Genomic DNA, 15,614 nt, shown 5'->3' with positions numbered 1-15,614 from the left:
CACAGACAGTGTGGGGTACATCAGAAAGTTAACATGTTTCGTGCTACAACTAGCGCTTACTCATAAGGAGCGTGAAACGTGTTGACTTTGGGCTGTACGTTACACTGCCTGTGATGATTTTATAGAACACACAATAAAGGTTGAAGAAGTGCAGCGGATTCTGGATCCTTTTCTTTTCTGTAGCCTTGCAGATGAGCTGTGCTAGCACCTTCATTACAAGATGGAAGGCTAATCACTCTTCTGGAGCAGGTTTGTTTGTGTGTTTTTAAAGCTAAGTGTCAATGAACCAAAACTGAAACGGACTCTGTCTCCTCCCTAGATAAAATGTACAGTAAACTAAACACGTACAGAACATCAGACATAATGTGGCACATCTACAGACAATGTCTCAGAAAGATTGTTCAGTTATCATTGCGAATATTAAGAGTTGAATACACCACACATCCAATACATTGCTATATTTCCTTGGGCACCCTCTGCGTTCGTACAGGACTAATTATATAAGATGAGATTTGATTAACAGCGCAAATCCACCGAGACGTGTGCGTCTGGGGGTTGCATCCATTAAATAGCAATTTGCTTTTGTGCTAGAAATAACGTCTCTATCAAGAACGTTCTAATGTGACCCCGCTATTTTCTATTTCAGTAAGATCCTGATTGTTCCAGTCTTTAAAGACACTGCAGATAAGACGTTAGAAGCCCTCTGTAAGGCCAAGCCATACACGATTCAAATCTCATTACAAATTCCTGCTGAACCAGCCGAGAATCGAACCGTTAATGGGTAGGCTGAATGTACCAAATTGACTGATCGACTTGGAAACAACCAGTCTGCCGGATTTGCTTGCGATTATCGCTAGCGGCTGCTAGCAATAATTATTGTCTTCTCCCCCTGCTGTCTGTGTTGATGGGAGAATCATAAAAAAAAGTATTTTCTGCAACCCATGCAGAGGCACTGAGGCATTCTGGTCGGAGCAGCTCTGCAAGTTGTAAGCTTTTCCATGAGTCTTGTTTCCCGGGGGATGCCTTGGAAGAACTCCATAAGGCAGCTTTCATTGGTGAACACGGTTTGTCCAGTCAAAAGTTGGTCAGCAGAACTTTTTTGCAAGAAACAAATTGAGATGCTGGATCTGCAGCATGGTGTCAAGAGGCTGTAAACTGGAATTTCATTGCTTTCCTTCACCATACTTTATGCATACTTTATGCACTTGAGGACCATTTTGGAGCCACAAAAGGAGTCTTTTTTTTTTTTTGCAGCCCTAGAGATGCTGCTGTTTTGGGAGAGGGGAAGAGATTCCAACTCGGCAGCTGTATAGTGTTTCAGCCTAGTTCCTGACATGGCACAGATGAAGGTGGTACTTCCACAGGAGAAGTGCATGTCTGTTCAATCCCAGGGGTCCCTGAGGTTGCATCTATTTGGGCTTTGAAGGTTCAGGGAAAATGGTAGCTGCCTTCAATGCGGTCCCTTGTGTACAGTTTCTTTCCAGAGACAAATCTCAGGAGTCCTGAGTCTTGCTTATGCATCTGACTGCCAAGACTAGGTCAAATTTGGAATGGTGGATACCCACGTAGATGCTGGATTCTGCGAAACCCTTCCTTCAGATGAACTGGATGGTCTTGACTATGGATGCCAACCTGTTGTGCTATGAAAGTTGTTCTGGAGAACCTCTCAGTCCAGGAAATGTGCTAGTCAGAGAATAAGTGGCCGATCAACATCATGGAAATTTGGGAAATTTTCCATGGATATTCATATTCATGGTTTATTGCCTGGTACTTTCATGTGATTAGACACTGGCAAGCTTTTGAGGACATATCCCATGGCTGTACTCCCTATAACCCTACCCCACTCTGAGAGTTCTTCATTTCTTGCTAGTGTCTTAAGGTAATACACCTCATTTCCTTTACAGAGAAATTACTTTTAGCTTAAAGTGTAGTTCCACCCAAAAATGGAACTTCATCTTTAAGGGAAGGCGACTCCCTGACATGCCATATTTGGCATGTCATTTTTTGGGGGGGGGGGGGGGGGAGCAGAAACCCTCTTTTTAGTGGGCTCCAAGTCCCACTTCCTCCCGGGGCTCCGCGGTGCCAAAAGTCAGTTCACCTCTCCTTGGCAATCATCTGGGACATGTAACAGGTCCCAGATGATTGCCCAGCCAGTCACAGCGTGACTTGCGCATGTGCAGTGCGTGCCCGGCTGTGAAGCCACAGCAAGGCGCCCACAGTGACAATTCCGGTGCCACAGAGAGAAGGGGGAGACAAGCAGGGCTTCGTTCCCCCACACGCTGGACCCTGGGACAGGTAAGTGTCCAATTATTAAAAGTCAGCAGCTGTAGTATTTGTAGCTGCTGACTTTAAATTATTATTTTTTTAAGCGGAACTCCACTTTAACTAGCTTATTACTTTTCTTTAGATTTTTCAATCAACTCTTCGTTGGTGCAACACCAGTAAAACCTGGGAAGCAATGTGGGAGATAAGTGCAGCGCTCAAAATAAATCTCAAAATGAACTGAAATAAATAGTGTACATATACATAAAAAAGCGCACACAAATGATCTGAGAATGAACTCAAAATAATACAATTAGTGTGTAGATATACAAGTATACACTAAGATAAACACGTGTAATAAACCTAAAATAGAAAAAATAAATTCCAAAGGTTGTATCGAGGCTGAAACACAGACCAGAGGAAGCAGACAGACAGGGCATGAAGAAGTCATCCATGCTGTTTTCTGCCTATTACCTATCCCATTGAGGTCTATTGTTGGAGTTGGTCTCCTGGCTGGAGGTCGTGTCCATTGTGACAGTTCCCTTTTGGGTGTGTAACCCTACAAGCCTGATTGACCCATTGGGTGTATACCCATTTGGGTTCGATTGTTCTGGTAAGCCTTTTGACTCTCTGGTGGGGGATCACTTATCAACAAGTTTGGGCATGTTTTTCTATATCACATCATTACCCAGTTTAAGTGTCAGTTATTTTGAACCACGTTTTGGATATTTATTGTTTGGTTCACCTTTCCAAACATTTAGGACTTTTATTCATTTCCTTGGATATTGTTGGACATTATTCAAACTAATTCCATTTTCACATTTGTTGTTATGACCTTTGGTATTTCATTTTTCTATTTTAGGTTTATTACACTTGCTTATCTTAGTGTATACTTGTATATCTACACACTGTTTGTATTATTTTGAGTTCATGTTCAGATTATTTCTGTGCATTTTTGTATGTATATGTACACTATTTATTTAAATTCATTTTGAAATGTATTTTGAGCACTGCACTTATCTCCCACATGTTTTTATTTGTTGCAATTTGATCAATTGCTGTGCTAGCTGCTTTATTGCATTTGGTTGCAGACAGCGTGGTATATTTGCTTTATATTTTTACATTGTTAAAACTTGTAAGCAATACCTGGGCTCCATGCTGTCACGGTAGCATGGAATGTTGGTTCTGGCACTGAATCCTGTGTGGGTGCTCACCTTCTCGCTGTGCGATGCGTGTAGTTAGCCTCTAATGCTTTATAGGTCCAGGGATATGGTCCATGCCTGCACCCTGAAGACCCCTCTGGGGGTAGGCCCACCATGATGGTCAAAATGTGGACCATATATAGGGATCAGCGACATGGACAGGTGAGTTAGGGTCACCCTGTTTGTTACATGTTACTATACCCACACTCCTGAATAGCATGCGTTAATACATTATAACTATCAGGAAACCAGGACTTTGTGAAAACCTATTAACTTTTACAGTGTAAAGTTTTTTAACTTGGTGCTAAAATTCGATCATTCAGAGTTTAGTTGCCGCCGCCATTCTCTGTGAGGGAATCAGGAAGTGAAGCATTGCGGCTGCACTTCCCGGGTCCCTACTGCGCATGCACGATTTGCGCAGTGCAATGGGAATGGTCTGAGCTGTCTCTGGGACCTGTGTGTGTCCCAGCAGACAGCGTGGCGGGACAGGAAACAACATAGACTCTCGTGGGAGTCTATACCCGGAAGTGGGTGCAAAGACAGGTATCTGCACCCCCCCTCCCCCCTGAAAGGTACCAACTGTGACACCGGAGGGGGGAGGGTTCCAATGAGCGGAAGTTCCACTTTAGGCTGGAACCCTGGTTTAAATCACAGATTGCACATTTTACCATCACTTCTGCCTGGAGCCCTTTATAAGGTCCCAAGTAGCTTTGTTCCTTCCTTTTACCACTAGGACTTCGCTACTGGACTGTCACAACCCTAATATTATCATGTAATTGTGATAATGTAGTCACATCTTCGAACTGGTAACCTGCAATATAATGTTAGCTTTTGGGTTCAATACTACTTTAAGGGCAAGGCCCCTCCTTTTACTGGTGAAATTAGCCTTTTTTGGCCAGTGTCCACTTGAAGGCATAACCCAAATATTCATGAATATGAAGTCCTCTGTGTCCTTTGGTATACTCCAAGAAAACGATCTTACAGGTAAACTGAATCTTATTTTAAAATGTATTAGAATAATAAAGTAACTCATGAAATAGTGCAAACAAGGGCCTGTTCATGCTTTTACAATTTATGACGCATTTTCCTCCATAAGAAAGCATATTCAGATGCAGCATTTAAATCTAATTTTGCTGTTTGCGCTGCTCTATGCCTGTGACTGCATAGTCAAGAAAAATGCATATGTTTTCCCTATAGTACAATGAAAATCTTTTTTTAAAGGCAATGAAAAGTGCAGAAACACCTTTCAGCAGTGTTTTAACTTGAGGTGCAGTCATTTTTTCCCTTTCATATGCGGTATTGTAAAGCCTTCTGTATCATTTTAAATTAATTGTAATTGAAATGAGGATTCTGTGCTGTAGGTAAGCGGGTAATATACAGTGGCCATCAGCTGAGAGTATACAGAAGACGCACTGGAAAGAATTAGTTGGCAGTTGTTTGCGAGAGTCATAATGTGTTCATAGACTAATGCCTTGTACACAAGATGAGATTATCGGACGAATGACCGTCCATTTTTTTTTGCATGCTAGTCTCCAGATCGAAAATGAAGAGGTTACTAAAGTTACAAAAATTCTCGTACCACAGAATAAAAAAGTGATGTATTGTATTTTTGGATGAAGACATGTACAGATTAAACAAAAATCGTACAATCTAGTATCGTACAAGAAAAAAATTGTGTTTGTCCCTTCTAATAATATCAGATGAACTGTCGTGATCGGCTCCCGAAAGCTGTGCACTAACCATCAGATTATCATACGATCGCTTTTCGAAAGTGGTATTTTTCGGACAATTTTCTGATCGTGTGGACATATTTATGAAGCAGAGATTTTGACATTCAACAAATATTCACTGCAGTAGAATCAATCACATTACTTCAAAACGTGTGCTAGTTAAAGCTAGCCTGATTTGACAACGAGCATCTTATAAGTATGGGCACCTACAAACCTTTGCGTTTGCCACTGTATAAACTTTGTGGTATTGGTGTAGACTTGCCTTGGTACAGATATGTGGGATACATCATTTATTAAAATATTGTTACAGTAATTGTATTATTATGTTATTTTCTCATCCTGTTCTTGTAGTAGCAGCTGCATGATGATGTTGAGTATCAATGGTATGCTTAAAAGGAAATTATTGTCTATTGGATCCACTAAGCAGGAGGAGCATCCTACCTAAATATCTAGATGAGGCCCTTTTTGAGCTGCCTTTAGGGTCTAGAAGCACTCTGTCTTATGATAAACAAACATGTTTGTACTGCCTGAGACTTGGTTCACACTGGGGGAACTTGTCAGTCGACTTAGCCGCCTGACAAGTCACACTCCATTTTGTACAATGGAACCGTTCTAATAGGAGCGACACAAGTTAGAAAAGGGTTCCTGTACTATTGGGACGACTTCAGGTGACTAGCATTGACTTCTTAACATAAGTAATTTTGCAAGCCGCTGTTGAGGTCGGATGCAGGTCGCCTGAGGCAGTCGCGCTGCATGTCGTGCTACCTCAGTGTGAACTGACCCTGAACATGCATGTTTATGCACTCTTAGGATATCTTTGTCTCTGGGAAATTATTGTAGTTAGGAAAAAAACATAACAAACAGCTCCCTGATGTTTGATGGTTAGGAATTGTCTGCAGAGGTTATACACTACTTATGATCATAACATTGTTTCTTGGCCTTTCTATATTTGGCCAGGTTGAACAATGATTTTATCATTTTTAATGGCAGCTATACTAGTATATCATCTTTGTAAATCTTCTTGCTTTATAGAAAGTTATCTGCTAAATTAACAAGATAGTGCTGGTCAATATTTAAACATCGGGGAGCTAGGAGGCAAATTACATGAATTGCATTGGACAAGGATTTAGTAACAATTTAGAACTTTTGTTCTTCTGTTACAGGGACTTGGTTAACATCAAAGCTGGATTAGAACATCTGGTAAGTTCTACATTTCTCTTGAACATTTGCATCATCTTTGATATCTGCATTCCAAATGAACATTTTTCAATGAGCTTTGAATACCTTGATTTGAGAAAGTCAACTATTTCCCAAAGGGTCCGCTTACCAATATTATGTGAAGGTACTTACGCTTTCATTTAGTCTATCATCTCAAGGGAATATAATTTTTTTTTTAAATTACCTTTTTTATTTTGATGTGAAGATGAAATAAAATATGCAGCACAATCATTGGAGTGATGATTGTTTTAATTATCAGCAGAAAAACAATATTTGGCTGAAGATTTTTTACACTAAAATTGAATGTGTGCATATGTAGTTTATCGTTAATATTTTATATGGTTTAAGATTCCATATGTTTGCGTAGCATGCATTTGGTTAGTTAACTTATGCTTTTTTCTGTATTAAAAGATAATGGCTCTGGTAACATTGTGCAGATTTTACAGTTGCCTGACTTTTTTTTAATTATTTTAAAATTATGGGTAAAGAACTGGCACACTGGTTTTAAGGCTGCATTAACGGGGGCATGGCCAAGAGCGGCATGTGAGAGGATGAGTCTTACAGAGCTCCCGTCCTAGATCCTGCTTCGATCCTGCTCCCAGCCTGTGAAACCATCGGATTTCGCTCCACAACCCTGCCGTACCCACCACTGACACTCCGGTCCTACCCCTGGACACTTTGGACGCCATGCAGACCCATAAACAGGCGGAGACCAGGGGACCCCTCAAAATCCAACATGGCACCGCGGCCTCCTGCTCCAAATACTCACATGGAGCTGACAAGCTGAAGGATGCGGGTAAGCCTCTCAAAACTCTCAAGACAAATAGCAAGGACCCCTCCAGGGACATGCTATACCATACACAAAAACTGGCTGAGCTTACAGGGCAGAGAGGGTAGGAAGATATGGATGCCACTCCAGCTATACTGCATGCAGCACTGGCGGGAGAGCAGCCCTCACAGGCCCCCACTGCCACACAGGAATTGGCTTTCCCTGAGAGTGAGATGGAGGAGATGGGGGGTGAAGAGGCAGCACAACCTACACTGGCAGACATCCTCAGAGTGATACATAGCTGCACAGCCTCTGTGCATACCTTACAGGAGCAATTTGGTGGCATGAAGGAGGAACTGGGCTATATCTGCCATGACATGCAAAAGATTAGAGAGCGCACCACTGCCGCAGAAGGTTGCATTAGCGACTTAGAAGAAAAACTGGCCCCCCTGATCGGAGACACTCAGATCACAGCGAGACTTACAAAGGCAAATGAGCTCAAGTCCGATGACATTGAGAGAAGGAGCAATGTGTGCATAGTGGAGCTCCCGGAGAAGATGGAGGGTAGGGACCCAGGAGAATTTGTGGAAAAATGGCTACTCAAGGTCTTTGGGAAAGATGTGTTCACCCTGTTGTACTCAGTGGAGCGGGCAAATAGAGTACCACCCAGACCTGTTCCACCAGGCCTTGTACCCTTCTAGCCACACTCCTTAACTACAAAGACAAGGAAATTATACTTTGCCAAGCAAGAGAACGGCGCAACATACAATTTAATGGTGCATGCATCTCTTTTTACCCTGACTACTCTGCGGAAGTACAGCGCCTCCAAGCTTCATACGCCATGCTGTTCCCTGTGTGACTCCGCATCTCAGCTAGAGGCCAAGCTCACTTTTTTGAATCTGCGGCTGATGCATCTGCCTGGATTGATGCCAACAAAAATGCTATCCACCTGACCAGGAGGGCTGCGGTGGAGGGAGACTGACATCGGGCTCCACTACACCCGGAGGTGGGATGAACACAGCAAATGCTACCCTTCGCCTGTCTTTATACAGGACACCGGCAGTTTGGCTGGGACATGAAACTGTTTTCTCCCCCCAGCTTTGTGAGCCATGTGAATTTTTCAAATTCGAAAAGTTTACCAGTAAAGAACTAGTTGATTCCCTTTGAGCTGTACCAGTTGTGCGGCTCAAAGCAACCCTAAGTTCTCTGTTTTTATCGACTTTCAGTTCCCAACCGACCAATTGAGTCGGGAATCGCTGGCTAGCGAATGTTTCCACAGCTACACAGTGATGGAGACTCTACTGTTCTTAGTTCACTATTTTTCTTTACAGTTCAACTAAGCTGCTGTTATGATTCCAAAACTATTGACATCACTTCCAGCAATTCCTTGCAAAATTGTGCCTTGTCACTATCCCAATGCCCTGTGACTGACATCCCGGTCTGATATGCCCGGCCAAACAGAAATTTGTATCACTCTGGGCAAGAAGGCCTGAGGCTCCTTTCACCCAATCTCAGATACTTTATTACCTCTAAATGAATAATGTTACAATACTGTCCTGGAATATTGAGGGCCTCCAAGACCGACTTAAATGTACCATGGTGTCCACCATCCTCAGAAAGCACTCACCGGCTATTTATGCCCTCCAGGAAACCCATCTGGTTCCAGAGACAGTATCTTGTGTTAATTTTGCATGGGCGTGCCATTCCATGCACACCTCCTACTGAAGGGGAGTGAGTGTACTGGTACACTGATCTGTAGACTTCCAGGTGTATGACAAACTGATTCTGTGGGGAGGTATGTGATCCTGCTATGTAGAGTGTACCGACTGAAATGCATTTTGGCTGCTTTATATGTCCCACCCCCCTTTAACCTAGATCCCCTTAGAACCCTCCTGGAATTTCAACTTGGGAACCCTGCCCTACCTTTGATTGCTGTGGGAGACCTCAATTGCTATATGGACCCTGTCTTAGATAAATATCCCCCTCCGATGAATGGCCACACTATTGCCAGAATGGCACTGTGGAAATTCACAGAGAAGGTGGGATGGATAGAGCCCTGGCGAGGCCGTAACCTGCAGCAAAAATAATTCTCCTGCTTTTCTAAAATGCCCCCCCTCTCTCTATAGAATAGATCTCTGCCTATGCACATCCCAAACATCCTGCTTCCTACATGACCTCAAATACCTAGTCAGGGGAATCTCCGATCATTCTCCCCTATTGGTCTATTTGATCTCTAAACCTGACACGACCCTACCGAGAGCCCCTTGGAAACGCAATGCCTTTTGGTTAAACCTATTCCCCTCCCATGGTGACATAACCAACACAATTGCTGGGTTCTGGCTACACAATGCAGACCGCCCTAATTTGAATACAGCCTGGGATGCCTTTAAAGCATTCCTGAGAGGTATCCTTATCACTGAAGTTATAAGTATTAAATCTAAAACGAGTGCCCTGAAGGAGCAGGCAGAGCAAATAGTGAGCCAGCCGGAAACAAGGTTTATAGGTAAACCTGGTGACTCTGTCATGGAGGCCTGGCTGGCCGCGCAGGAAGCGGTTGATTGTATTGCTAGTTCAGCAGCTGATAGAGATTTTTCAATAGACTTGCTTTTTATGAAGAGGGGGAACCGACAGGCTGACTACTCACATAAATAGTCGAGTCTTCCCAGACCTACCCCTCTATTGGTGCTCTGCACACCTAACAGGAAAAGCTGGTGAACACTCCCACTCAAATCATGCAGGAGCTGGTGGAATAATATTCAGATCTCTACCAGTCTCGCACGGGCTACTCAGAGGTGGAATTGCAGACCTACCTGCAGGCTGTTGAGCTGCCCTGCCTCTCCACATCCCAAATAGCACTCCTAGATGCCCACATCAGAATAGAGGAACTGCAAAAGGCGATTGGCCTCTCCCCTAATTCCAAGGCCCCTGGGGATGATGGCCTCCCGATAGAAGTTTATAAACAATATGGTGGTCCCTTTTTACCACATCTCTTTAGAGTACTTACATAGTTAAATAGTAGATGAGGTCGAAAAAAGACACAAGTTCGTCAAGTCCAACCTATATGTGTGATTATATGTCAGTATTAGATTTTATATCCCTGTATGTTGTGGTCGTTCAGGTGCTTATCTAATAGTTTCTTGAAACTATCAATGCTCCCCGCTGAGACCACCGCCTGTGGAAGGGAGTTCCACATCCTTGCCGCTCTTACAGTAAAGAATCCTCTACATAGTTTAAGGTTAAACCTCTCTTCTAATTTTAATGAGTGGCCACGTGTCTTGTTAACCACTTGCTTACTGGGCACTTAAACCCCCCTCAGTCCCAGACCAATTTTCAGCTTTCAGTGCTCTCACATTTTGAATGACAATTACTCAGTCATGCAACACTGTAACCAAATGATTTTTTTGTCCTTTTCTTCATACCAATAGAGCTTTCTTTTGGTGGTATTTGATCACCTCTCGGTTTTTTATTTTCTGCGCTATAAATGAAAAAAGACCGAAAATTTTGAAAAAAAATGAATTTTTCTTCGTTTCTGTGACAAAATTTAGCAAATTAGCAATTTTTCTTCATAAATTTTGGCCACAATTTATACTACTACACATCTTTGGTAAAAATAACCCAAATTTTTGCATATTATATGATCTGTGTGAAATTTATAGAGTCTACAAGCTATGGTGCAAATCATAAAGATTTGCAAAAAAAGATCACATCTGATGTACTAAGGCCTATCTCCATTCTTGAGACCCTAACAAGCCAGGAAAGTACAAATGCCCCCCAAATGACCCCTTTTTGGAAAGTAGACATTCCAATGTATTTAGTAAGAGGCATGGTTAGTTATTTTAAGTTGTCATTTTTTCCCATAATTCTTTGCAAAATTACGATTTTTTTTTTTTTTCACAAAATTTTCATTGTAATAGCTTATTTCTCCCACACGGAATGTGCATACCACAAATAACACCCCAAAATACATTCTACTACTCCTCCTGAGTATAACGATACCAAATGTGTGAGACTTTTACACAGCCTGACCACATACAGAGGCCTAATTTTGAAGTAGCACCTTCAGGCATTCTAGGAGCATAAATTACACATTTCATTTCTCAACCACCTATTACAGTTTTGAAGGCCCTGGAACACCAGGGCAATGGAAACGTCCAGAAAATGACCCCATTTTGGAAAGCTAACACCCCAACGTATAATCTATGAGGCATAATGAGTCTTTTCAATGGTTCATTTTTTTCCAGAAGTTTTCGGAAAATGTGGAAAAAAATGAAAACGCATTTTTTTTTACACAAAGTTGTCCGTTTATAAGATATTTCCAACGCATAGCATTTACATAGCAAAAATAACACCCCAAAATACGTTCTACTACTCCTCCTGAGTATAACGATACCACATGTGTGAGACTTTTACACAGCCTGACCACATACAGAGGCCTAATTTTGAAGTAGCACCTTCAGGCATTCTAAGAGCATAAATTACACATTTCATTTCTCAATCACCTATTACAGTTTTGAAGGCCCTGGAACACCAGGGCAATGGAAACGTCCAGAAAATGACCCCATTTTGGAAAGCTAACACCCCACGTATAATCTATGAGGCATAATGAGTCTTTTCAATGGTTCATTTTTTTCCAGAAGTTTTCGGAAAATGTGGGAAAAAATGAAAACGCATTTTTTTTTACACAAAGTTGTCCGTTTATAAGATATTTCCAACGCATAGCATTTACATAGCAAAAATAACACCCCAAAATACGTTCTACTACTCCTCCTGAGTATAACGATACCAAATGTGTGAGACTTTTACACAGCCTGACCACATACAGAGGCCTAATTTTGAAGTAGCACCTTCAGGCATTCTAGGAGCATAAATTACACATTTCATTTCTCAACCACCTATTACAGTTTTGAAGGCCCTGGAACACCAGGGCAATGGAAACGTCCAGAAAATGACCCCATTTTGGAAAGCTAACACCCCAACGTATAATCTATGAGGCATAATGAGTCTTTTCAATGGTTCATTTTTTTCCAGAAGTTTTCGGAAAATGTGGAAAAAAATGAAAACGCATTTTTTTTTACACAAAGTTGTCCGTTTATAAGATATTTCCAACGCATAGCATTTACATAGCAAAAATAACACCCCAAAATACGTTCTACTACTCCTCCTGAGTATAACGATACCACATGTGTGAGACTTTTACACAGCCTGACCAAATACAGAGGCGCAACATGCAAGAAACACCGTCGGCGTTCCAGGGACACATAGCCTGCACATACCAAGAATTACACCCCCAAATACATTATGCTGAGCAAAGGGTAAAGAAAAGATTACCTGTGGTTTTAGAAGCGCAGTTGTCCACAGGAGGATATCACTGGTCCAGGCAGCAGGCAGGGACTTGGTCAGCAACAGCGAACACAGTTTTTCAGGCAGCAGGCAGGGATACTGTCCATATTACAGTCCAGGGTTAGTGCAGAGATGTCAGCAGTGCCAAAAATATTGGTCCTGGTAGTAGGCAGGTCCTTGTGGTGTGGTCAGTGCGGCATGATGGCAGTAAGTCCTACAGGCAGCAGACAAAAGTAGAGCCTCGTTCAGGACAGAATGGGGATAGGGGTAGAGGCTTCTCCCTCCCAAATCTCTTTGAAGCCTCCGAGTCTCCAGACCCTAATCTAGGAATAAGAAAACAAAGAAAATTGTTTTCTTCTTCCAGAAAAACTATACTGGAGCCCCTCACATATGTGAGACCCCGTGTTGAATCCCACTAGTCAAGTTGCAGAATACAAGATCAGTCCAAGAGGCAGGCAAATATCGTGGTCAAACAGTCCAAGGTCAGTTCCAGATCAGGCAGAGATATATACAGAATCGTTAGACAGAAGCATGGTCGAATAACAGTCCAGGGTCAGTTCCAGATGAGGCAGAGGTATGTACAGAATCGTTAGGCAGAAGCGTGGTCGAATAACAGTCCAGGGTCAGTTCCAGATCAGGCAGCGGTATGTACAGAATCGGCAGGCATAAGAGTGGTCAAATAACAAGCCAGGGTCCGTTACAGAGCAGGCAGTGGCATAAGGGGTGTGAAGGTGTATGAAGGCAGGAACTGAGGATTATGTTTACCATACTTCACTAAAAATTTATTGAAGTATGGTAACGCCGAAAACAGTCGCCTATACAGAGGCCTGGTTGGGAAGGACATTGTGCACAATAATAAGATGTGTCTCTTCTGACTCCTGCTCTGGTACACGCCTTACATCTTTTTTGGCGTCTTTTGCCTGCTGGTGTCCGGGGAATTTTATCCGGAAAGTGGCGCTCGGAGAGTCGACTTACAACGTCTGATCTGATATTTTCTGGTGGGCCGTTTGGGAAAATAAGGGCTGTGAAAACTTCCTCCTGGTAGCCAAAGAAACGTTTGGGGTTTTGGGTGGCGTTGCTGTAAATTACATATGAATTGTAAATGGCCAATTGAAAAAAATAAATTACTACTTTTTTGTACCAATGATATGTCCGTCTTGAGACCAGATATGGTTCCATCATTTGGTCGTTGAAGTCGACTCCTCCCATGAACAAATTATACTCTGAAATACATTTGGGTTTCTTTACGGGGCCATTCCTTCTGGGGATTTCTACGAAGGTATCGTTGTGGATAGAAGATAACATGTACACATCTCTTCTGTCCCTCCACTTCACTGCCAGAACCTCCTTGTTTCTTAGACTTGCGGTTTCTCCTTTCCGCAGCTTCTTGTTCACCAGACTTTGAGGAAAGCCCTTCCGGTTCTTTTTTACAGTGCCACATGCTGGCGTCTTCTTCCGGTGAAGGTTGTGGAACAGGGGCAGAGATGTGTAGAAGTTGTCTACATAGAGGTGGTAGCCTTTATCCAGTAGGGGGTATATGAGGTCCCAAACAATTTTTCCGCTGGATCCCAAATAATCCGGACAATTAGGGGGCTGTAGCTGGGTGTCCTTCCCTTCGTACACCTTGAAGGAATATGTGTACCCTGTGTCACGGTCACATAATTTGTAGACCTTCACCCCATAGCGGGCCCTTTTGCTGGGCATAAATTGCTTCATCCTAAGCCTGCCACTAAATTTAATAAGGGACTCATCCACACATATGTGTTGGTCCGGGGTAAACAATTTGGGGAATATTTCAGAAAAATAATTTAGTATTGGTCGAATTTTGTAAAGGCGGTCATAATTTGGATCATTTCGTGGAAGGCATTGGGAATTGTCACTGAAATGTAAGAACCTCAGGATCATCTGATACCTGGTTCTGGGCATTACCGCGGAGAAGAGCGGTGAGTGGTGGAGGGGGTGGGTTGACCAGTAGGTACGTAATTGGTTTTTTTTGTTGAGTCCCATATTAAATGTGAGGCCTAAAAAAAGCTTGAACTCCTCCACCGTTAGGTCTCTCCATTCGTAGGGACGGGCATAATAGGAGGTCGGATTTTGAAAAATAAATTGTTGTGCATACAGGTTGCACTGGGCCACAATTGACGCCAACATGTCCTCCGTAAAAATTAAATTAAAAAAATCGATGGGGCTAAAATTCTCCGTGTCCACCTGGACTCCTGGCTGGGCGGTGAAAGGGGGAACATTGGCCTCTCCTGAATTAGGAGGAAGCCACAAGGGGTTCTGAAGGGCATAGGGAAGGCCAGCATGGCTCCTAACCCTTTGGGGCTGAGATGACACCCCACTGGTACTTGGCCTTTCTTGCTGGGGCACTGCGGTGCTGGTGGACGGCATTGCGGTGCTGGTGGACGGCACTGCGGTGCTGGTGGACGGCACTGCCTCACTAGAACGCCTTCACTTGATGGGCCGGATATCTTCCTCCTCGGATTCATCAGTCAGTGTTTCACTGCTGAGGACTGGCTCATAAGTTACGTCTTCAGAATCCGAATCCGAAAAGGAATCGGAAGAGGAGAGCTCCCCGTTGCTCTCGTCGGCCGCGGAAATAATTTGGTACGCCTCCTCAGCGGAAAAGACGCGTTTAGCCATTGTAGCACTGATGGGCACTGATGAGGTGGCACAGATGGGCGCTTTTGAGGTGGCACAAATGGACACTGATGGGTCGGCACAGATGTGCACTGATTTATTGCACAGATGTGCAGATTTGTTGCACGGATGTGCACTGATGAGGCGGCAGATGGGCACTGCTGAGGCGGCAGATGGGCACTGCTGAGGCGGCACAGATGGGCACTGCTGAGGCGGCACAGATGGGCACTGCTGAGGCGGCACAGATGGGCACTGCTGAGGCGGCAGATGGGCACTGATGGGTCGGCACAGATGTGCACTGATTTATTGCACGGATGTGCACTGATTTATTGCACGGATGTGCACTGCTGAGGCGGCAGATGGGCACTGCTGAGGCGGCAGATGGGCACTGCTGAGGCGGCAGAGATGGGCACTGCTGAATCGGCACAGATGGGCACTGCTGAGTCGGCAGAT

The 15,614-nt window shown here is 43.4% G+C and overlaps 1 protein-coding gene across 2 annotated transcripts in view; it reads left to right on the top strand.

Moving 5' to 3' along the window:
* RSRC1 (arginine and serine rich coiled-coil 1) overlaps positions 1–15,614 on the top strand; it is a 508,526-nt gene that overhangs the window by 146,972 nt on the left and 345,940 nt on the right. For both annotated transcript variants that reach the window (XM_077488086.1, XM_077488085.1), the window contains one exon: positions 6,358–6,394. In XM_077488086.1, coding sequence (XP_077344212.1) covers positions 6,358–6,394 — 37 coding nt within the window. The remainder of the gene's footprint in view (positions 1–6,357; positions 6,395–15,614) is intronic.

The sequence above is a fragment of the Lithobates pipiens genome, unplaced genomic scaffold (genome assembly GCF_037356315.1).
Source record: "Lithobates pipiens isolate NorthernLeopardFrog02 unplaced genomic scaffold, aLitPip1_a1.2 Scaffold_18, whole genome shotgun sequence".
NCBI classification, from domain to species: domain Eukaryota; kingdom Metazoa; phylum Chordata; class Amphibia; order Anura; family Ranidae; genus Lithobates; species Lithobates pipiens.
The sequence above is the reverse complement of the archived record's forward strand: the minus strand, read 5'-3'. Positions and strand labels throughout refer to the sequence as shown.